General features: G+C 41.8%; 1 protein-coding gene across 2 annotated transcripts in view; it reads left to right on the top strand.

The window, feature by feature from the left end:
* Positions 1-2063: 2063 nt before the first annotated feature.
* Positions 2064-20423, top strand: part of CTNND2 (catenin delta 2) — an 875933-nt gene continuing 857573 nt past the window's right edge. For both annotated transcript variants that reach the window (XM_015251739.3, XM_072958848.1), the window contains exon 1: positions 2064-2195. In XM_015251739.3, coding sequence (XP_015107225.2) covers positions 2159-2195 — 37 coding nt within the window. In that variant the 5' untranslated portion in view covers positions 2064-2158. The remainder of the gene's footprint in view (positions 2196-20423) is intronic.

A 20423-nucleotide genomic window follows, 5' to 3' on the forward strand; every position in this document is an offset into this window, starting at 1 on the left:
GCAGCCAGCTTCAAAACTGGGAGCCAGGCTGGCAAACTACTCTTCGAGGTGCGACCAAGCCTATCGAGGCAGGAGCAGCCCCAACGGAGGAGGATGGATAATGAACATTTGCACCGTTGTGAAAAGTCCTTGCTTAATCTGCTGTTTTTAGCATTTATTTCTACCTGTTTAACCTGTCTAAACGTTCCTCCTTTGCTCTTCCTTCAAACTATATTTTAACTTCCTCCGAAGTATAATAGAGGATAGCCCCGGATAAATATTCAAGGCATTTAACTTTGTTGGATAATCTCTTCTGACATAAAAGAGAAGCACTTGGTTACTGAGAATTACCAGCCCCTCGAATCCCTCTGATTACAATTTCCTCACGCTGTCATGCTTATCTGTGTCTCAGACACCAGCTCTGGGGAGGGGAGAAGTGGGGAAAATTACCACCTTAGACAGTCTGGGATCTGCAGTGTCAGGGATGGTGAGCTGTGGCATCATTCGGAAGGGCATTGCCCTGGTCCCCGGGCACGCCCCGCTCTGCCCGCTCAAGGCTTGTAATTGCGGTAGGGGCGAGACCCGTCATGACTTCCCAAACAGAGGGACACGGGTGAAGGCCCAGAGGACTTCTCTGGCACAAGACAAGGGTCTTGTTTTCTAACAAGACTTTTCACTGTTCCCTGCTGTATTTCACAGCAAGGGAGGCATAGAGAGGTCCCCATGGAGTCAGTGAGCTGTCAAACCAGGAGGTGACACAGAAAACTCATCTGAAAATGACGGGAACAATGCAGGAGGTATAGGAAGCCTATGGGGTAAGGAACAAGTGAGGGTTTTCATCTTAGCCTGGAAGAGGAGGAAGACGAGGAGGAAGGGGAGAAGGAAGAGAAGGTGGCAGAGGTGCAGCAGTTGGAAAAGAGAAGAGGGGGCGGCGGAGGAGGAGGGGTATTTAGCATTGCGCTCAAGTTCCAGACTAGACAAGGGTCTTTCTTGCAGGAAGTTTACATACATTTCAGGTACAAAACCGGCGGCATTCCGTTTAAGGAGAAAGTCTCTCCACCCGCGAAAAGCACGTTAAATCTAAGCACTGGGAGTGACGGTGAGAATGGACAGACGCTGTTTGGGAAGACCAGAGAGGGATGTCCTGCCTTCTTTGCTCTAGAACCACAGGATTTGAGAGGCCCCACCTGTACCCAGCAACAGGTACATTTAGCCTGCCCCTGCCTCAAAGCGCACACACGCTAGCTTAGAACCCCCTCCACCCCTGCCCTTTGTTTGCAGGCTGACATCTGCCCGACCACAATAAACTGCCAGCATCTTGCAAGTAAATGAAGGAACCAGCCCTTTGAGGACTGGTCCAGCCCAGGGTTCCAGGCTTTCCTCCGGTCCTTTCCAGCTTTCTCCTGGTTCGCGAGCATCCACCCATCTGAGGGCCGGGGTGTGCGTTCCCCAGGATGCTCGGCTCTCTCCCAGCCCGCGGCCTCCTCCCCTCTCTCCTGCTGCTGCCGCGAAAACCAGGAGAAGTGGAATGCGCACGGCGAAGCGCGGCGCTCTGGCGGCGGCACTGGGCATGCTCGGCACCCAGGGCAGGTTTGGGCGGCGGGGCGGACGCTCCCTCACTAGCCGGGCGCCCGAGCCGGCCGCCGAGGCATAGGTGGAGGCTGAGGCAGCCGCGCGCCGCGGGAGGAGCCTCGCCCTCGGCGGCGGCGGCGGCGGCGGCACAGGTGGCGCGGGCCGCGCGCGGGGCGCAGCACGGGAGCGCTCGGCGCCGGGAGCCGCGGCGGCCCCAGGCTCGCGCCCGCGGCTGCAGCCGGCCGAGCGGAGCGGCGGGCGCGGCGGCGGCGGCGGCGGCGCCCGGAGCCCGCAGGAGCCCGCAAGAGCCCCGAGCCCGCGGAGCCCGCGGAGCCCGCGGAGCCCGCGGAAGCCGGGCAGGGGGCGCTGCGCTCGCTGCGCTCGGAGGGGCCGCCGGGCCGGGCGCCGCGCACTCGCGTCGGGAGCCGCCTCTCTCCCCCGCGGCGCTCGCCCCTGCTCCCCGCCGGCATCACTTGTCCCGCGGCCGCGCTCAGACAACAAAAGCGGAAGATGCTGCAGTTGGGCAAGGTCAGGACCTTGCCCTGAAGCCAGGCGGCGGCGCGCACGCCTTTCGCTGGACTGAGGAGCTGTCGCTGGTGGCGGGTGCATGTTCACGAGGAGGCAGTCGGGCGCCGCGCCGTTCGGTGAGTTGCCTGCGCCGGGCTGCTGGGGCCAGGCGCATCCTCCTCAGCGTCGTCCTCCTCCTCGCCCTCCTCCTCGCCGCCAGTGGGGGTTGGTCCTCGGCTCCCGGCCGGCGGGCGGCGGTGGCGGCGGCTGCTGCGCGGTCCTGCCAGCCGGGGGAGGACCGCGGACGCGCCGGGTCCCCTCTCGGAAGACGGCTCTGCCTGGAACGGGGGCCGGGGTTAGTGCCTTTCTTGGAGCGGTTACCAAGTGGCTTCTCTGCGTGCTCCCCCTCCCTGCCACCCATCTCCCCCGGAGGAGGCGTATATAGGGCAACACCAACAATACTGCTCCCCGCCACCCTCCAGAACATACCCGTTGCATTCATGACGTCCCTAATATACGGGAGAAGGCGGGTGGGGGTGGGGAGGACTTCCCTCCAGTCTTCTGCCCTTATGTTCAATGTCATTACGATGTTTGGCTAGAACAAAATGGAAATACTTAGTCATATGCGTCCATGGCTGTTTCTTCACTCTCCCGCGGCTCGCCAGACCCGGGGCCCCTTTGGTCTATATTTAGCTGTTTCAGAGGAAGCGTTTTCAGCTCGATTCACAGGTTTCGGGGGCTTCTGCGTCCTGACAATAGACAGCGAGGCTCCGGAAAGCGCCGCCTGAAACCCAGGTTTGGAACCCGGTGCATGTGCGTGGGAGGTTGCGATGCGATTATTTGGGTGATCCGTAATTAATGGCCGAAAGCAAAGCTGCTTTTCTTTTTTGCCGACCTTCCTCTTATTCTGGTGTGTAATGTGTTTGCATCGATTGCTGCTCAGCTGGCTCCAGCCACCACGTTCAGAATTAAGTCACTAGAGAGATGGTGCGGCTTCCCTGGTCTGTGTGGTAGGAAAACAGTCTGAGAGATTTTGGGGTGTGTATGTGGTTCCCACAATGAGCAGTTAGTTCTAAAAATGCCTAAAGTTGTGCTTCGCTGTAAATGTTGGGGTGGTGCAGAGTGTGGAAAAAGAAAAAGGAGGGCAGGTTGTGGTTCCAAGGTGTTTTTTTCCTCTTGCGTGCGTCAGTTGAACCGATCTGATTTGCTTTGGCTCTGAAAGGTGTTTTTAACATGCTTGCCTAACGTTCCCAAGCAAATATGTTGGTTTAGAAAAGGGATATGTTATAACCACAGTATCAGGCTTGATACACATCTATTTTCACTTTTAGGAACTATGTGGCAGGTATTTAAGATGCTTGGAATTTTCTGCAGCGACTTGCATGAAAAGAGGGAGGTGCTGAAACTACCTAAGAGTTATCTCATTGTGCATCCTTCCATCAGCAGCTTTAAAGTCTCATCAGCTACTGACGGTAGTTCAGTTCATGTCTTTGCTGTTAGCAGTTTCACCTACAGGATTAAAAGGCTTTGGAGCTGCACCACTTTTAAATTCCCTTGGGAAAGTGATGTGACTCACATGGAATTACAGGGCTGAACCTGTGCATGGTTTTGGGGGCTCTCTCAAGGGGAAGTATGACAGGTAGGGGGACGGGCGTCCTCAAATATGGACTCGGTGCTTTAGTCTGCCGTAAAATCTCTTTGCTACACGCAGAATCCATTTTTCATGTTTTGGGGAAAGTGTTAAGCGGCATCGTCACTGGTCTGTGCGGGCCGCAGAGCTTGGATGAAGATGATTGCGTTTGGAGTTAGATGCAGAAATTTGGGAGGCCTGTGATTATGCAGCTAAGAAGTCTTGGCGTCACGGAGAGACTAGCGAGGTCTGTGTGGCTCGAGTTAACTGAAGAGTGTGGTCAGTTTTACCAATATTGCTGTGCTTTCCCCTTACTCACATTCAGAAAACTTTCTAACAGCACTTGGAATATACTCTTGGCGCTTGTTGCATTGTTCTAATGTCAGATTTCTTGCAAAAAGAGGCAACAGGAGAAGTAGACATTCGTTTGCTTCTTTTGACTTTTCCTTTTGAATCTACTCTTTCCATTATAAACAGAATTCTTAGAGGACTTGTCGATGCTACTCGGTGCCTGTGTGTGTACGTCAGGGCAGACGGTGGGTGGGGGAAAAGCTACGTGTATTGGATGTGTGAGTTTTATGTTATATTATGGCTTGAAAGTGATAGCACTTGATTGAATGGCAATTGCAGTGAGCACAGGAGGTTGCTGCTCTAATAAAATTGTCGTCGTCTTGTGGAAAGGTGTTACTTCATTTGGTGTACGTTTGTGCAGTTCTGTGACCTAATCATTGTAGATGTCGCTAATGTTTTCATTGTTCGTAATAAAAGTCATGCACTGTCACATTACAGTATTTCCATCAACTTCACATCTTTCGAGATAGAACACAAGCCAATTCTTTCTCCACTGAAATAGTTCATCAAAGAGAAGCATGGAATTCAAATGATATTAGCTGGAAAATGCAATTTAGAATTTTGTTAAATAACTTAAAAGGATAATATCACATTCACAGTGACCCCTAAAATTACAAATGAAGTTATGGTATTCTGTACTTTTGACAGATAAATGAATATGCAGTCCTCTCCCTGACAGTGGTATGGAACTTGCTAGTTTCTGCTGTGCTTTTCCACAGTTCTCTTTTATATGGTATGCTTTTATGTGGAATTGTTGAAGAGTTCTCCAGAGTAATCGCATCAGGGTGTCCTTATGTAAGAAATTAAAGTTACATTTAAAATAACTTACTGTAATTTGTTCATAAAGTCAGACATAGTTTATATAGGCCAGTGTATCTGGTTGTAACAAGGCAATTGAACTAAAATAGGAATTATTGGCATTTTGAGCTGCCAAGAGTATTCTTTTTTTTTCTTTCTTGCTTTTCCTGATGATTATCCCCAGAAGATATGAATACCCATTATGGTTGTTTCTCTGTGTGAACTTTAATTTAGCTAGTGGAGAATTGGTTATGCTGGGATTACTATTCCTAAAAGTTTTTATTTTTCATAAAGGTTTTTATTTTTAAAAGATGCTACATTCTTGAGAGTGCTTAAACTTGAACACCATAATTCAGAAGTTGACCAAATACCGAGAGAAGATGAGCAGGTATTTTTAAATCCAGTACTTCCATTGAAGCTGTGGTACAGTGACTATTTGCTTGCGGAAATACACCTGTAGGTCAAATTCGTCAGTTGACTTCCATGATGGTTTACATCAACCATATTCCAAAGGTGTTCTCAGAGCTTTGGTACCTTGATGACTTTGTGATAAATGTTATGTGGATGTGGATGAAAAGTTTTTTTTGGCTAAAACAGTTGATGATACTTGTTGCTGGCTTCAAGTTTATCTGATTATATGCCAAAGCAACAGCTTTTTATATTAATGGAAAATATTAAACATGTCATGGATAAATAATTTCTTTCACATTCTTTGCCAATCTAGCCTACTGATTAATAAACTGCCTAGTTGGCTTTAATGAATGCAATTATATTCACAAACAGTTCTTCAACACAGGAGACTCATGGAAATATTTTATCATACTGTTCTTCTAGGTCATTAAAAATGTTAAAACTCATAACAAAAGTGTGTGGTTATGACACCCCCAGTTGTTTATCTTTTGATCACATAGCAGCTGAGCGTAATTTCAAGCTTAGTATCATGGTTAATTGATTTGTAGGAAATGTCTTAGCTGTATTAGGATATTGAAGTTAGACTCTGTATCAATTAGTTTTTGACAAATTGCAAATAATGACTAAATAAGTGAAACAGTGCTTCCTAAAATGCCTCTCCTGTGTCCCTTGGTAAGATTCCTGAAAAGTTATCTGTGAAATGAATGACATATAGTGAAACCTATGATTCCATTAACTGTCATTTCAGGACAGAAATATATCTCTAGAGGAAAAACTTGGGTTTTTCCCTAGAATGAATATATATACATATTTCATATTTTTAAATATTTAATATATTTATATGTAATATTAGGATGTATATCCCAGTGTAATGCTGTTTTGGATTCTGCTTCAGATAGATGCAGAGATGAGAGAAGCACTGGCTTTGAATGGATCCCAGCTTTGTCTCTGTTAAGCCTGTGTGTCCTTGGCAATTTATGTGAGGCTGTTTTGACCTCAATGTTTTCAGCTGTAAAATGGGTATCATAAATAAATATGTACTCTAAAATAAATTTAAAAAATAAGCAAACTGAATGAGTCACAAGGATGAAATGTACAGCATAGGGAATATAGTCAATAATAATAATGTAGTATCTTACATGATTTATTTTATTTTGTGTGTGGGAAGTAATTAGCTTTATTTATTTATTTATTTATTGGAGGAGGTGTGGGGGATTGAACCCAGGACCTTGTGCATGCTAACCCATGCACTCTACCACTTGAGCTGTACCCAACCCCCAGCTTGGTTTACTTTAAAAAGAATGAGTACAGTAAGAAAGTCTGAAAAGATTGGTTTCAGGAAAAAGGAAAGAAGTGCATAAGTGCCTTGTAATGATAAATGTTTGTACAAACACGAGCGATGTATATCTACATATTAAGAGGAGTACTTCGGCTTCACTTATGTCTTACTAAATATGTTATAAAAGCCACCACTATCTCTAACAAAGGCTATTAAATAGATATATTCTCCCCCACTCCTATTGTATTATTACTTTATTATGTAGATTTCCATATAAAATGTTTTCTACTGTGCAACATGCCACTCCTTTACATATTAAAATATATAATAGTTGAGATAAAAGAGAAGCCCTTTGTATCTCCCAGCAGCATTATTAAAAAAACAGATTCTAATCTAACAGTCAGAAATTGCAAACCTTTGATACTCCCTATTAGTGTTACATTATTCACCTAAGATCACGTTTTCTACAAAGCTGAATAATGTAGAAAGAATATTATAGACAGTTTTATAAGCATCACTCTCTGTGAGGTCAAATATTAAACAGCTGCTCTTTTTAGAACCACAGAGCCCTGAACCACAATATTGTTGTGCCAAAGAAAACAGAAACGGAAACAGCTAAATTTATTACTTAAAGAGAAGACCCACCCCACCCCCAATTAAATTCAAGTTCTTGGGAAAAAAACATGTGTGTTCATTGGTACCTTTTCAAAAATAAACGGTCATCTTCACTTGCCCTTTCACTCTTAGTTGCTTCAGTGAAGTGCCCAGCCCCTGCAAGGTAACACTCAGATCTTCAACATAATTATAACAATAATAATGCTTGGATGCATTTTAGAAATTGTTACAGATTGTGACCTATAGAACAGGAGACTAACTTATCTTCAGTCAGAAAAACATTCTGGCAATAAATGTGGGCATTTATATTTAAATTTATATGCTATTGTGGGAACTGCCAATTATAAGAGTAAGACACATGTTATAATAAAAGACCTTTCTGGTTTGAGGACCAAAATAAGCAGGTGAACCCATGATGTTTGGTTAAATAACTGTCAGTGTCAAAATTTCTCTAAGTTTGAAATGAAATAAAATGTATTTGTAAATAGGGTATTTAGTTTATAGCATTTGATGATGGGGAACAGTTAATTCTATCATTGACATTTGTTATTATATTTATCCTGCATAGGTGAAGACTGGAGTTTTTTCATTAGTGACCTTTTTTTGCATGATGTCATTATCACAACTGTCATTAAATGATTGATTTGATGTACATGTATTAAGGAAGATGCATTTTGTTCACGTTTTAAATACTTTATTCTTTTGGTTTAGAAGCATCTTCATAATCGTATAGTGCTTATTGTAATCTTTTCTTATTTAAATATGCCATGGCATAAATCACAGGCAGGTATATGTTTACCTTCAATTAAAAAATGTGCAGAAATTTGGGTTGATGGTGCCTTTAAGGAGCCAGATAGATACCAATCCTCCTTTCCAACCCTCCCTGACAAAAGGTGGGATGTCGGAAGGAAAAAAAGATAAAAAAAAGTGGCCACCATGGGAGGAAATGTCCATTTTGATTAGCTGTTGTGATGTCAGAGGACGTCCCAGGACCTCAGCCTCCCTCCCTTCCTATCCCCCCTCCCCGCACCCCCCCACCAAGGGACAGAGCTGCCTCTGAGCCCCAGAGCCCAAGCCTTGCCCTCTGCAGGCAGCAGGGTCTCCAGAGGAAGGAAGGAGCTGGCCACGCTGCCGCCTTTATTCTTCAAAGGCAGAGGAAGCAAAGGGCAGGGAGAGGCCAGAGTGTTACATTAATTAGGTTCCCTTCACCTGGAAGGAAATATCGCAAGTAGGGAAGAAGTGTTCCTCATTGACAGGGTTTATAAAGAATTCTGGTCGTAGAATTCCGGATATAGTAGCTTTAAAGGAGTTTGCTTTGCTGAGCTCTTTAAATATTTTATGGTATTTTGACACGATATCAGGAATTACCAGGGGAGTGTCTAAAGCCCTGTCTGATTTATAGAGAATATGGTCCATGAGATTCAGCTGATTTATATATTGCCAACTTAAAAATAACTCATTTCTTCCCAACTCCCCATGTTAGACTTTGACTGCCAGTAATTGGATGGCCCCGTAAGTGGTGACAATTGAGCATAAGAAAGACAGTGTCAAAATCTGACTTCCCTAACTACATAAAAATGATGATCTATGCTGGCTGTTATCCATGGAACTTTCTACCTCAGTGTGGATAATTAGAGTTTGGCGGTTGTTAATGTTTTAACTTTGAGTAAGAGCAGTAGTGGACACCATCAAAACAAAACTGAATTACCAAATAGATGTGATGTTTGCTTTGACTCCGAGCATGACTACTCAACCTAAAAAAAAAAAGGCTCACTTCTTAAAATTTATCTTATTCTTCTCTCTCAAATATTTTATTTGGACTTTCAAACATTAGAGTAACATAGCGGTCATTACCTTCAGTAACACAGAATAATTTAATTTCCAGGAAGAGCAATTTCTTTGGCAGCAAACCAAGTCTTCCAAATATAAAAGAGCCACAATTCAGTCTCTTGTCTCTAGCACTGTCTTCACTGGTGCTGAACATGGTATTTTTGGAATCTCTGGTTGAGGAGGTGGAGGAGTTCTCCAGAAGGGCAGACACGTGAAATGGGCATCGTGTAGATGGTCTCAGAGACAGTAGGGTTCGTGTCACATTTACCCAGGACATGAAGGGTGGTCCAGGAAGCCTGGGGCTTGTAGTGTTTAGATGAAACTGTTTGGCTTGAGTCGGGTTGGAAAAGGTAACACTGAAAAGGTCCTCAGGTAGCACATTTGCTTTACTAAACACCTACGGATTCATCCAGAGAGAGCCTGTTTCAAGCTAAATCGCTTTCCATATTGATTGTAATACCCAGTTCTTGTTCATCAGGATTCATGCTACATGAAAAATCTTAGAATAAAACTAGTATATAGTTAAATGCGTGTACTTGTATAGACATACAGTGGCACCTCTGTCCAAGAGAATATTGTGTAGCTGTGAGTTATCTTTTTAGAGAATAGTTGATTATATAGGAAGTATTCATGGTACTGAAGTTAAGAAGAAAATAAAGCAAAAAACTGTACTGAATATGACACCCAGCATACACACCCACTCACGTTGCCATGCAAACACAAGAACATAGTATTTATGGCAGAGTTTCAAGTGTTTTGTTCTTTATATATTATCTTTCCACTAAATAGATCATAGTTTGATATAGAATATATCACCACACAGGGAAAAAAAATCATGCCTTTACATTTTTGAAAAGGATGTGATCTATTTGCTTTGGAATACGTTTCATTCATTAGCTGAACGCCTGACTGAAAGTTAACAGGTTTCGTTCTTCGTGGAGTGTATCTTATGTATATTCTGATCAGTGCCACGCCTATATTTTCTCTGCTTTTAAATTTGAGAGATGTATTGAGTAGTTTTATCAAGTTGCTGTCTTCTTGAGAACTCTGTAGCACAGTAGTGAAATATTTTTCTCTTTTTCAAATAAACCTTTGTAATTTTTTCCGGTTTCAAAAATAACGCACTATGATTAAAAATTTGGACAGTGGAGAATTGACTCAAAGAAGCTAAGGTTCATGCATGATCGGAAGCTCCTGAAATGAGTGAGTATATTTGCAGCAGAAATGCGAATCCATACCCATCTTCAAGTTTAGAAGAGTCCTCTGTTGTGTTACCTTTTAGCATGTAAGACAGCTTTTCTCATAGAGTTAGTTTTCACTTTTGTGTCTGTTTTCCATACCTTTCTATAACATCAGTCACTTAAACAACTTGCTGTTTTGGGAGCTGGATGGCATTTTCATTTGGGGGTGGTATAATATGATGCTGTGATTAAAGCTAAATCATTTTCTTCAGATTATTTTCTCTGGATTACTTCCTAGAACTGGATGTTTTCAAGGCTGTAGATATATGCTGTCAAATTGTCCTCCAGAAAGTTTCTGTAATTTGTATTTCTTCAGGTAAGGCAGGAGTGTGCCAGTTTCCCCATGATCTTGGTAACACTGGGTATTATAGTTAAAACAAAACAACGAATTCCAATTAAATAGGAGAAATACTGTGTTTTCCTTCATTTAATTCGCTTCTCACTGAATATGGCTGAGGTTGAATACCATATATTTAGGAGATGAACTCCTAATTCTTTGGTGAATGGTCTTTTTGTATCTTCTGCACGTTTCTCAGTTGGTCCGTTTGCCTTGCTCTTGATTGGTATTATTTGTCTGTGGTACTTACGTTACCCTTTGCCATGTTTTACCAGTTTATTCCTCATTTGATCAGTTCTTATGTGTAAAGCAGAATTCTAAAGCTTGTAGTTCAGTATGTCCCCATTTTTTGGTGGGATTTCTTCTTTAAGGAGACGTTCTGTTGCTCCCTGATTCCGTGTGTCCCGGTAGTAAAGGCGCCGGTGGACCACACAGAGGGATGGCTTCGTGGTTGTATCTCAACAGGACGGCGTTCTCAGCTCAGCGTTTCCTTTTTTTTTTTTTTTTTAGCATGTGGATAAGCTACTTCTGAGTGTCATAGTTGATGGAGGGGAGGTAATAACCCCTGTGTCTTCAGGTGGCTGTGTGGACAAACTCAGAGAGTACAGACCTAAAATACATAGCAGAGCACCTGGTCTACTGGTGACCCTCTTTCATAGCTTTAGCTACTTCTACTGTTAAATGCTAAACAGGACGCATCTTCTTCTTGAATTCTGTCCTCTGCTTCCCCCACATGCAGCTTAATCACTGACGTGCCTGCACAGGCTCAGGGACGTCTGTGCGAGAGGCAGGGTGTTTGCGACACTCTGGGGCTCACGGGTGGGAGCTCTGCTGGGTGTGCAGCCTTCACTTCTCTGCGTGGTTCAGGTGCGTTGGGAAGAGTGAGTCAGGATGCCCCTCTCAGGAAATCATGGCTTTCTATGTCACACATACAGGTGCGTAGATATCTATGTGCATCATCTACACAGTCATAGAGGACCGTGCTTCTCCCCGCCCCCGCCCCATACTGGTAGTCTGTCCCTTTTTATCATTGATCCTAAAATCCTCGGACAGTAGTTGGCACATGGTGAACACTCAGTTAATCATTGTGAGCTACACGTACATTTTTATTTTCATTGTCAGAAGTGATGCATGATCTCAGAATTGTTTGCTTTGGTTCGTGTTGGCTACTGGGCACTGCGGCTCTGAAAGGAGGACTGGATTCAAGTTCTGCGCCCCGGCATCCAGATGATGCTTGGTGCCAGCTTTCTCTTGTGCCCTTGTGACTGGGCCTGTTTTGATTTTCTTCCTCATTGTGATCAAAATTCACGGAGATTTTGTGAATGTGATATGATAATTTGTATGAAATGCTTTAGAAGGCCTAACCATAGCAAGCATTAAAGTATAAAATATACTTCCTAGAACTTTTGACATGCTTCAAAAATAGGGCAATTTTTTTTTTTTTTTGCGTGAGTTGGAATCAAAAGATTTTCCTGTCTGCGAAACTAAATCTCCAACCTCCATCACTCATAGGGTTAAAAATGCCATTTCTCTAATGGTCGTAGTTTCCATGCCGTTCATTGGATGTTGCCTAAAGGAAGCATTCTCCTTCATCCATCAGTGGAAGTAATTTCTGTTATTTCTTTATACGACTTCAAAAATTGTATGTTAGACCAAATTGGCTCCAAAAAAAAAAAAGTTCCCTCTGTTTTTTTTTCTGTTTTGCACAGATATTTGCTGCTCAAAAGGAAAGCTGGAAGGAGCCCTATGTTCCTCAGAGATTGAAGTCTGTAGACATGTCCCCAGAATATTATTTTCTCTCCTGGTGGGCTGCCGAGTCTGGCGCCTGGAAGGCTTCATCAGAACAGTTTTAGAAGTGTGAACCGTAGCTGGCTTCCATTTTTTGAGCATGTTTCCTTAAATACTTGGAACACAATTTCAGAGAATTCTTATCACTGTAACTGTAGGCTGCCAATAGGAAGACATCATGTGTAAGTTACAGGGGGGAATAAACCTTTCGTATGTTCCCTGTTCTAATAACTTTTGAAGGAAGAGGAGTTAATATGCCTCGCTGAGAATGTTTAGTAGTGAGTATCAAAGTTTTAGGCACTCAGGAGGAGATGCTAATTACGGTTTTACTCGCTGCTTATAGCAGTTTCACGTACGGCTCTTTTTTCTTATAAATCTAAAACCTTCTTTCTGCAACTGAGGGCAAGTGGCATGACAAATTGTATAGGGATTTCATATTTCCTGTGTCTGCAATTGAGAGGATTCTTGGAATTCTTTTAGCTTGTACATAGGAAGCCTAGAAAGAGGTAAAGTGTCCGGGGGAGGGACAAGAGGATGGTAGGGGGAAATTGACCCTTGGTGACATCCCATCTTCCTCCACAAATACAGCTTGTGGACTCTTAGGACTGAGTATGTTCTGGAGAGCTTCGATAGATGGGATGGGAATTTGGTCAACACCTGGGAAGAAGTGTGGACATTTTAAGCAAGAAGGAGCAGGCAGCTAAATTAGTTTTAACGGGCTGGTCAATGGTCATTGATTAATCCATTCAGTCAGCAGACTGGGCTGAATATGAGTTTTGAAGAAGCAGTAAGTTATAAAATACTGGCAAACAGCATGTTATTCCAGAGCCAGAGAATCGGCCCCTCTTTGAGTAGTTCAGCTATTTTCTCTAGTTGAAGAGTAGCTACTACTGTCCTTTTCAAACTTGGATTTCAGATTCAGGTGGCCATGCTGCCCGGTTTCCCATCACTTCTCTGAAATCCCTCCCTTGCTCGTGTGTGCCCGTTCTGTTTAAAATGCATCCATTGCTACTCAGCCTCAGGATCTTTCAGTGCTCAACAGAAATACTTTCCATTTACACAGTGTAATAATATGAGTTAATGTGGCTTCCCGGCGGCCCAGACAATTATGCAGTTTATAATAGCGGTGATACCTGCAGACTGGCAGGTGATACAGACCTGCCAGTGGGACAGCTGGGGGACAGCCTGATCAAGTGCTATCTTGGGTTGAACAGGGTGTGGGAGGAAATGTAAGCAATTATTCCTTTGAGTTTTACAGCATGTTAATCATTACAAGTGCTTTCCCATATTTTATCTTTTGAAAGTGAGGATAAGAATTTCAAAAGCAACATAACAGATTTTGGAACCAAGAGTAGATTTTTGTCATTTTCGCTTAGTCTCAGAAGCTCCTTAGGTGACTTATATCTGAGTTTAAATACACATGCTGTTCTTGCAGCTGTGCATCATTTTAGCTCTTCGGGATGTGGTGGGTTCAATGTTCGGTGGCTTGAAGAGATTTTTAGCTCTGACTCAGAGAAGATGCTGTTAAGCTCAGAGTTGGTGTCACAGTTTCTCTCAGTGTCTTAACGTTACGCTTACCCAGCTCTGTTTGGTGCCTATTGTCTTCTCTTCTTAACTTTTTAGAACAAATTGCTTTGTGGGCTGTCAGGGAAAATTATATTTCTTATTTGTCGTACCTTATTAGTTTTCAGTATGTATGTCTGTGATTTACTTAAAAAAGCTACTCGTGTGCTACAGGAGTAATTTCAGTCTTTCTACTGCATGTTTTTCATGTAAGTAGATCATTGTTAACCTACACATTTGCTGCTAATGTATCTTTGAAGATAGGTCTCACTGGGCATCTGGCAAAAGGTAAGGCTGCTTCTACATTCATTTTGAGGCATTGAGGAGGACAGTCAAGGCAGGCAGTTCAGCCCAGTATATCCACGTGGTACTCAACCCTTTACAGTGATGTCATTGGCACGTCAGAAAGTTTGCCGTCATCATAGCGAGAAGCTAAGCTGCACGTACATATTAAGCTAAAAATATAGATGCAAAGTAAGATGTCAAGTACTGGGATGTGCAGATGTGCAGCGTTATAGAGGATATCATGACGTCAGAGGAGTCTGTGAAGTTGTTTGCAGATCACCAGGAGAAGACGGTAGAACATTGTGACAGCTGATGAATAGACTCTCCTGTAATGTTAAGTGGATAATTGAGTACCTTTTGCTAAGTGGCAAAAATTCTGCCTCAATCCAAAAGTGAGAACACGCCTGTCCACTCAGCCATGGAAGTTGGGGACCACATGTCCGGGGGCATGCTTGTGATGGTGCAGCCTGGCTCTGGGAGGACTTCACTAAATGAAAACATTGTAAGAGACCATCTTAGTCTGCTTTGGCTGCCACTGGGTGGCTTAAACAACAGACATTTATTTCACAGTTCTGATGACTGTGAAGTCCAAGGTCAAGGTGCAGCCAACTCAGTTCCTGGTGAGGGCTGTCTTCCTGCCTTGCAGACAGCTGCCCTCTTTCCGTGTCTTCACGTGGCCTTTCCTTGGTGCAAGCATCTCTCTCTCTCTCTCTTTCTTCTTATAAAGCCACTAATCCCTTTGTGAGAACCTCATCCTCATGACCTCACCTGACCCCAGTTACCTTCCAAAGGCCCCACCTCTGTGTAGCATCATGTTAGCAGTTAGGGCAGCAACATGTGCATTTTGGGGAGGCACAAACATTCATCCCTAATAGAAGCCGCAAGGCAAAATCAGCAACGTCCCAGTGCTGAGGAAGGCAGATTTGGGGTGTTTGGTATTGAATTAGTCCCTAAATGAGTAAGAATTACTGATGGATAATATGGGTCATTCTTTAAGGTATTTTAAATTATTCTTTGGTAAACATACAATGTTTTGCCTTGATTTAGAAAATGTATAGAATCTGACATGCAGAATGATGCTCTAGGTGGAAGGCTGGAGACACATTTCTGTATAACCAACTTCGGGTATTCCAGATTCTTTTTATAGACGTTTTTTCAAAATTGCATGGCTGCTTCTCACCTTGGCTGAACTCTCGCTTCTTATCACGCTGATCCCAGGCCACCATCCTCTCTCACCAGGAATTCGGCAGTTGGCCGCTGGCCAGCCACCCTCCCTTCGCTCTGCTTCCCTTCAGCTGGTGACCCCCTCACAGCCTGAGAGGGTCCCTATACATCCACTCGCATCTTGTCTTTGCATAGAACCCGGGCAGTGACAAACAGGAAGAAATCCAGCCTTTTCCTGTCCTGTCCCAGCTCCCTCTCTCTCCCCACTCCTGGTTGTTTAGGCTGTAGTCTCTCTGGCCATCTTTCTGCCTCTCCTGATCTTCCTGCTAAAGCTGATCCCCTCTCAGTTTCCCTCCTCACAATTAACCTATCTGATCTTCTTTACAACATGTATGAGAACCAGAAATCATCTCACTTATTTATTGGTTTGCAAGTTTATTTTCATGTCTGGTCCCATTTGAATGCAACCTTCTTGAAGGTTGGTCGTTAAAATGGCTTTGACATTCATCCTGGAGGGAGGGTGTAGTTCAGTGGTAGAGTGTGTGCTTAGCATGCTTGAGGTCCTGGCTTCAATTCCCAGCACCTCCATTATAAAAAAAAGTTCATCCTGTACTGATGTAGGGCAAATAGGAACTCACAAGCATTAATGCACACCTGGCTTCTATGCAGATGTCTTATGGAGGATAAATTTTTAATGCATAATAATCATTGAATCCTATCACAGATATATGTTGAATGAGGAAGATGAGATAGAAGACAGATAGTCTATCCCTGAAAGGATGTCAGAGATCAATATGACAATTAGTAAGAGCTTCTGTGTTTCCACGTGCAGGTCTAATGTAATGCTTTCGCCTGTCAAGTCAGCTGTTGTGTGATTTCCTGGCATCTTCATGCATACCAGGGTGTTTTTTAAAGCAGGTTATCTCATAGTAAATGGAACACCAGTATGTGAGGAATTTTACAGCAGGAGGATGTTAAACTTACTTTCAGAACAAAAAACTCAAAGACAAGTAGTGAACTATCAAACAGGGAAATGTTGATTTAGATGAGAACTTTCAGGATATTCTTTTATCAAGACGTTGTTAAGTACAGCTGCATAATGGCAGAGTTGGGAATAATCATCATGTGCAGTGATCAGGAGAAGATTTATCTTTTTAAGGTGAACTTATTACATTTCCTATTATATTTAAATTGAAGATATACCATCTATGATTTGAAATACTGTCAACTGAAAGGAAAATCAAGTATTTTAAATGACAATAAAATTATCCAAATGCTAATCTTGGCATAAGACCTTGAATGATGTATGTTGGAAATTTTGTGATTTGTTTTATTATAGAGAATAAATGTTAATGTGTCAGGGATGTGGAGGTTTTTTTTTTTTAATGCTACATAATAAAATACCAGAAGCCAGTTTATGTGACTTCAAGAGTGGTATTTTAGTGGTTTCCTGTTGGCTTTTATTTCATCTCATACAAGAAGTGCCTATATCTCAATGTTAATATTAACAGAAAAAGAAATATTTGCTTTTATAAACTTTCATATCTTATGTTCGGACTCTGCCATCCAAAAATCCCCTTTTTATTTAAATTAGCTATGCCTTTTGTCAGATTATGACTTTAAAATGTAACACCTGCAAATAGAAAATGCTTTAAGTTATAAAACCAGTATCCCTGGGTTGAGGAGGGTCCTCATATGTGACAAGAGTGTTTTAACGTGGTTTCCTTTGATGTTTAAATTGTTGCTAATTCACTCAAATAATAATGTGAATTAAGTTGTTTCTTTCTTAGAGCATTGTATCGGCTTTACATTTCTTGAGTCTTTAGCTTTTGAATATGTCTGTAAATCCTGTGTTAAAATCACTGACACAGTCGGGTCTTGGAGAGCATTTTGAGGGTTTGTAACTGGAAGTGCGTCATCAGTGTGCATGCCCAGATGCCAGGCACCTCGTGAGCCTGGCGGAGGGCTGTCCTGGCCCTTCTCACAGTATTAACTGCACCGTTGACGTTTGAATGCTGTCTCATAATTTCAGTACTTGGCGTCCAGTATTACACAAAGAGGGAAGTGGGACCTTCAGCTGGTTGTTTACCAAGGGTAGTATGTGGTTTGAAAAGGTGTTTATTTAAGAGTCATTCTGAGATTTTGAAAAATACAGATCTTGGCCTACATCACTATATTGTTGCAGGTATAAAGTAGGACTACGTGAAATCACTGACAGGCAGCTCAATTTGACCTGTGAAAATGGCAGTTGAAACGTAATCGTTAATTTCATTAATTGAGGAGCTAATTAGTAACTGCAAAATAACATTTATGCATTTTTCTCCTTGAAATTCACCATTTGGTGAATTAATAACAAAGAAGAGATTCAAATTCTCTTGTGTTTTAAAGTACTGAGGGAGATATGCCAAGCCTTGGGTCATGGGGGAACCATTGATTGGATTAAGGTTGGCAGGGCTGGAAAGAATTAAGTCCCTGAGAAACTTCCAGAGCTGTCAGCTGGTATGTTTGGCCCTGGGGGAGGGGGATGGACTGTAGCTGTCACTCTGCTACAGCTACTCTTATCCCCATCCCCATTCTGGTTTTTTTTTTAGCCTAGCTACATAAGGTTGTGCCTTTGGTCTTTAAGCTATATAGGATTTATTTGATGGATAAATAAATGTAATGTTCTAATAGTTTCATGCGACCTTTCTAAGTTTCAGAGATTTCTTGCTTTTGCTCTTTAAAATGTCATGTGATCATTTCATATGATGTTAAAATCCGTATTAGAATACCATTCATGTATATAATTGAAGCGTCTGAGTCTTGTCCAAACGTTCAGGCTGGATATGTTGATAATGCTAAGCTGGGGATATAGATTGGCTGATACAGACTACTATGTACAGAATAGATAAACAACAAGGTCCTGCTGTATATAGTATAGGGAGCTATATCCAATGGCTTGTAACCTGTAAGGAAAAAACATGAATCACTACTCTGTATACCAGAAATGAATACAGTGTAAATCAAAAAATATGTATATGTATTTTGTAGTAACCTATACTGAAAAAGAATATGAAAAGGAATGTATGTATGTATATGTGTGGCTAAAACATTATGCTGTAATTGAAATTGATGCAACATTGTAAACTGACTATACTTCAATACAACAATAAAATAAAATAACAGCCAAAAAAAAAAAGCCTTCTCAAAGTTTTTAAAGATCTCAGTAAAGGAAAGGACATTTTGTTTGATTTCAGTAGGCTTGGACTGTGTCCTGATATTTTAGAACTGTTATTCAAATGGATTTATTAATTATTCAATAGTATATCAGCATAAACTATGTTTTTATCATCCACCTCCTGGATTTATGGTTAGTATAATGGAAGGGAATATAATTTCTTTTTTTATAAACATTTTTTATTGAGTTATAGTCATTTTACAATGTTGTGTCAAATTCCAGTGTAGAGCACAATTTTTCAGTTATACATGAACATACATTGTCATTGTCGCTTTTTTTTTTTCGCTGTGAGTTACCACAAGATCTTGTAACTATTTCCCTGTGCTATATAGTATAATCTTGTTTATCTATTCTACACATGCCTGTCAGTATCTACAGATTTTGAACTCCCAGTCTATTCCTTCCTACCCTCCGCCCCCTTGGCAACCAGAAGTTTGTATTCTATGTCTATGAGTCTGTTTCTGTTTTGTATTTATGTTCTTTTTTTTTTTTTTAGATTCCACATATGAGCGATCTCATATGGTATTTTTCTTTCTCTTTCTGGCTTACTTCACTTAATTCTCCAGGGACATCCATGTTGCTGCAAATGGTGTTATGTTGTTGGTTTTTATGGCTGAGTAGTATTCTGTTGTATAAATATACCACCTCTTCTTTATCCAGTCATCTGTTGATGGATATTTAGGCTGTTTCCATGTCTTGGCTATTGTAAATAGTGCTGCTATGAACATTGGTGTGCAGGTGTCTTTTTGAAGTAGGGTTCCTTCTGGATATATGCCCAGGAGCAGGATTCCTGGGTCATATAGTAAGTCTATTCCTAGTCTTTTGAGGAATCTCCTACTGTTTTCCACAGTGGCTGCACCAAACTGCATTCCCACCAGCAGTGTAGGAGGGTTCCCTTTTTTCCACAGCATCTCCAGCATTTGTCATTTGTGGACTTTTGAATGATGGCCATTCTGACTGGTGTGAGGTGATACTTCATCATAGTTTTGATTTGCATTTCTCTGATAATTAGTGATATTGAGCATTTTTTCATGTGCCTATTGATCATTTGTATTTGTTCCTTGGAGAATTGCTTGTTTAGGTCTTCTGCCCATTTTTGGATTGGATTGTTTGTTTTTTTCTTATTAAGCCATACGAGCTGCTTATATATTCTGGAGATCAAGCCTTTGTTGGTTTCATTTGCAAAAATTTTCTCCCATTCCGTAGGTTGTCATTTCGTTTTACTTATGGTTTCCTTTGGTGTGCAGAAGCTTGTAAGTTTAAGGGAATATAATTTCTTAAAATTACCAAAAAATAAAAATAAAACCCTCCTTTTTTTGATGATGGCTTACAATCATAAGATGTGGATAACTCAAAATTTGTAAAATTTTGTCTCACTTAATATATTTTGTTTGATGTGTACCTTTTATAGAAGCCAAGGGCATTGCCATTATTTGTTTTGAAAACATTTTAGCAAATAAGAGTGGGAATCTTCACTTCCTTCCGTTTACAAAACAAAATAATCTAATTAGTCTTTATGAATTTCTTTACTGGTAACTTTTAATGTCTTACTAGCCCTCTTAGGCAATCTGTGAAATTCCTAGGATGTACCAATAGTGAGGTTACTAGATTTAGCAAGTGAAAACATAAGACAGCTAGTTAAATTTGAATTACAGATAAACAGTAGGGTTTTTTTTTCCCCTCAGTATATTATGTCCCAGATATTGCATGGGACACATTTATACTAAAAAAAAAAATTGTTGTTTTTCTGTAATTGAAATTCAGCTGGACCTACCATGCATAGTCTTTTGAACACAAGAAGGACCTGCAGTTCTCTGGCTTTAATAATAATAATAATAATAATAATAATAATAATA

The sequence above is a fragment of the Vicugna pacos genome, chromosome 3 (genome assembly GCF_048564905.1).
Source record: "Vicugna pacos chromosome 3, VicPac4, whole genome shotgun sequence".
NCBI lineage: Eukaryota > Metazoa > Chordata > Mammalia > Artiodactyla > Camelidae > Vicugna > Vicugna pacos.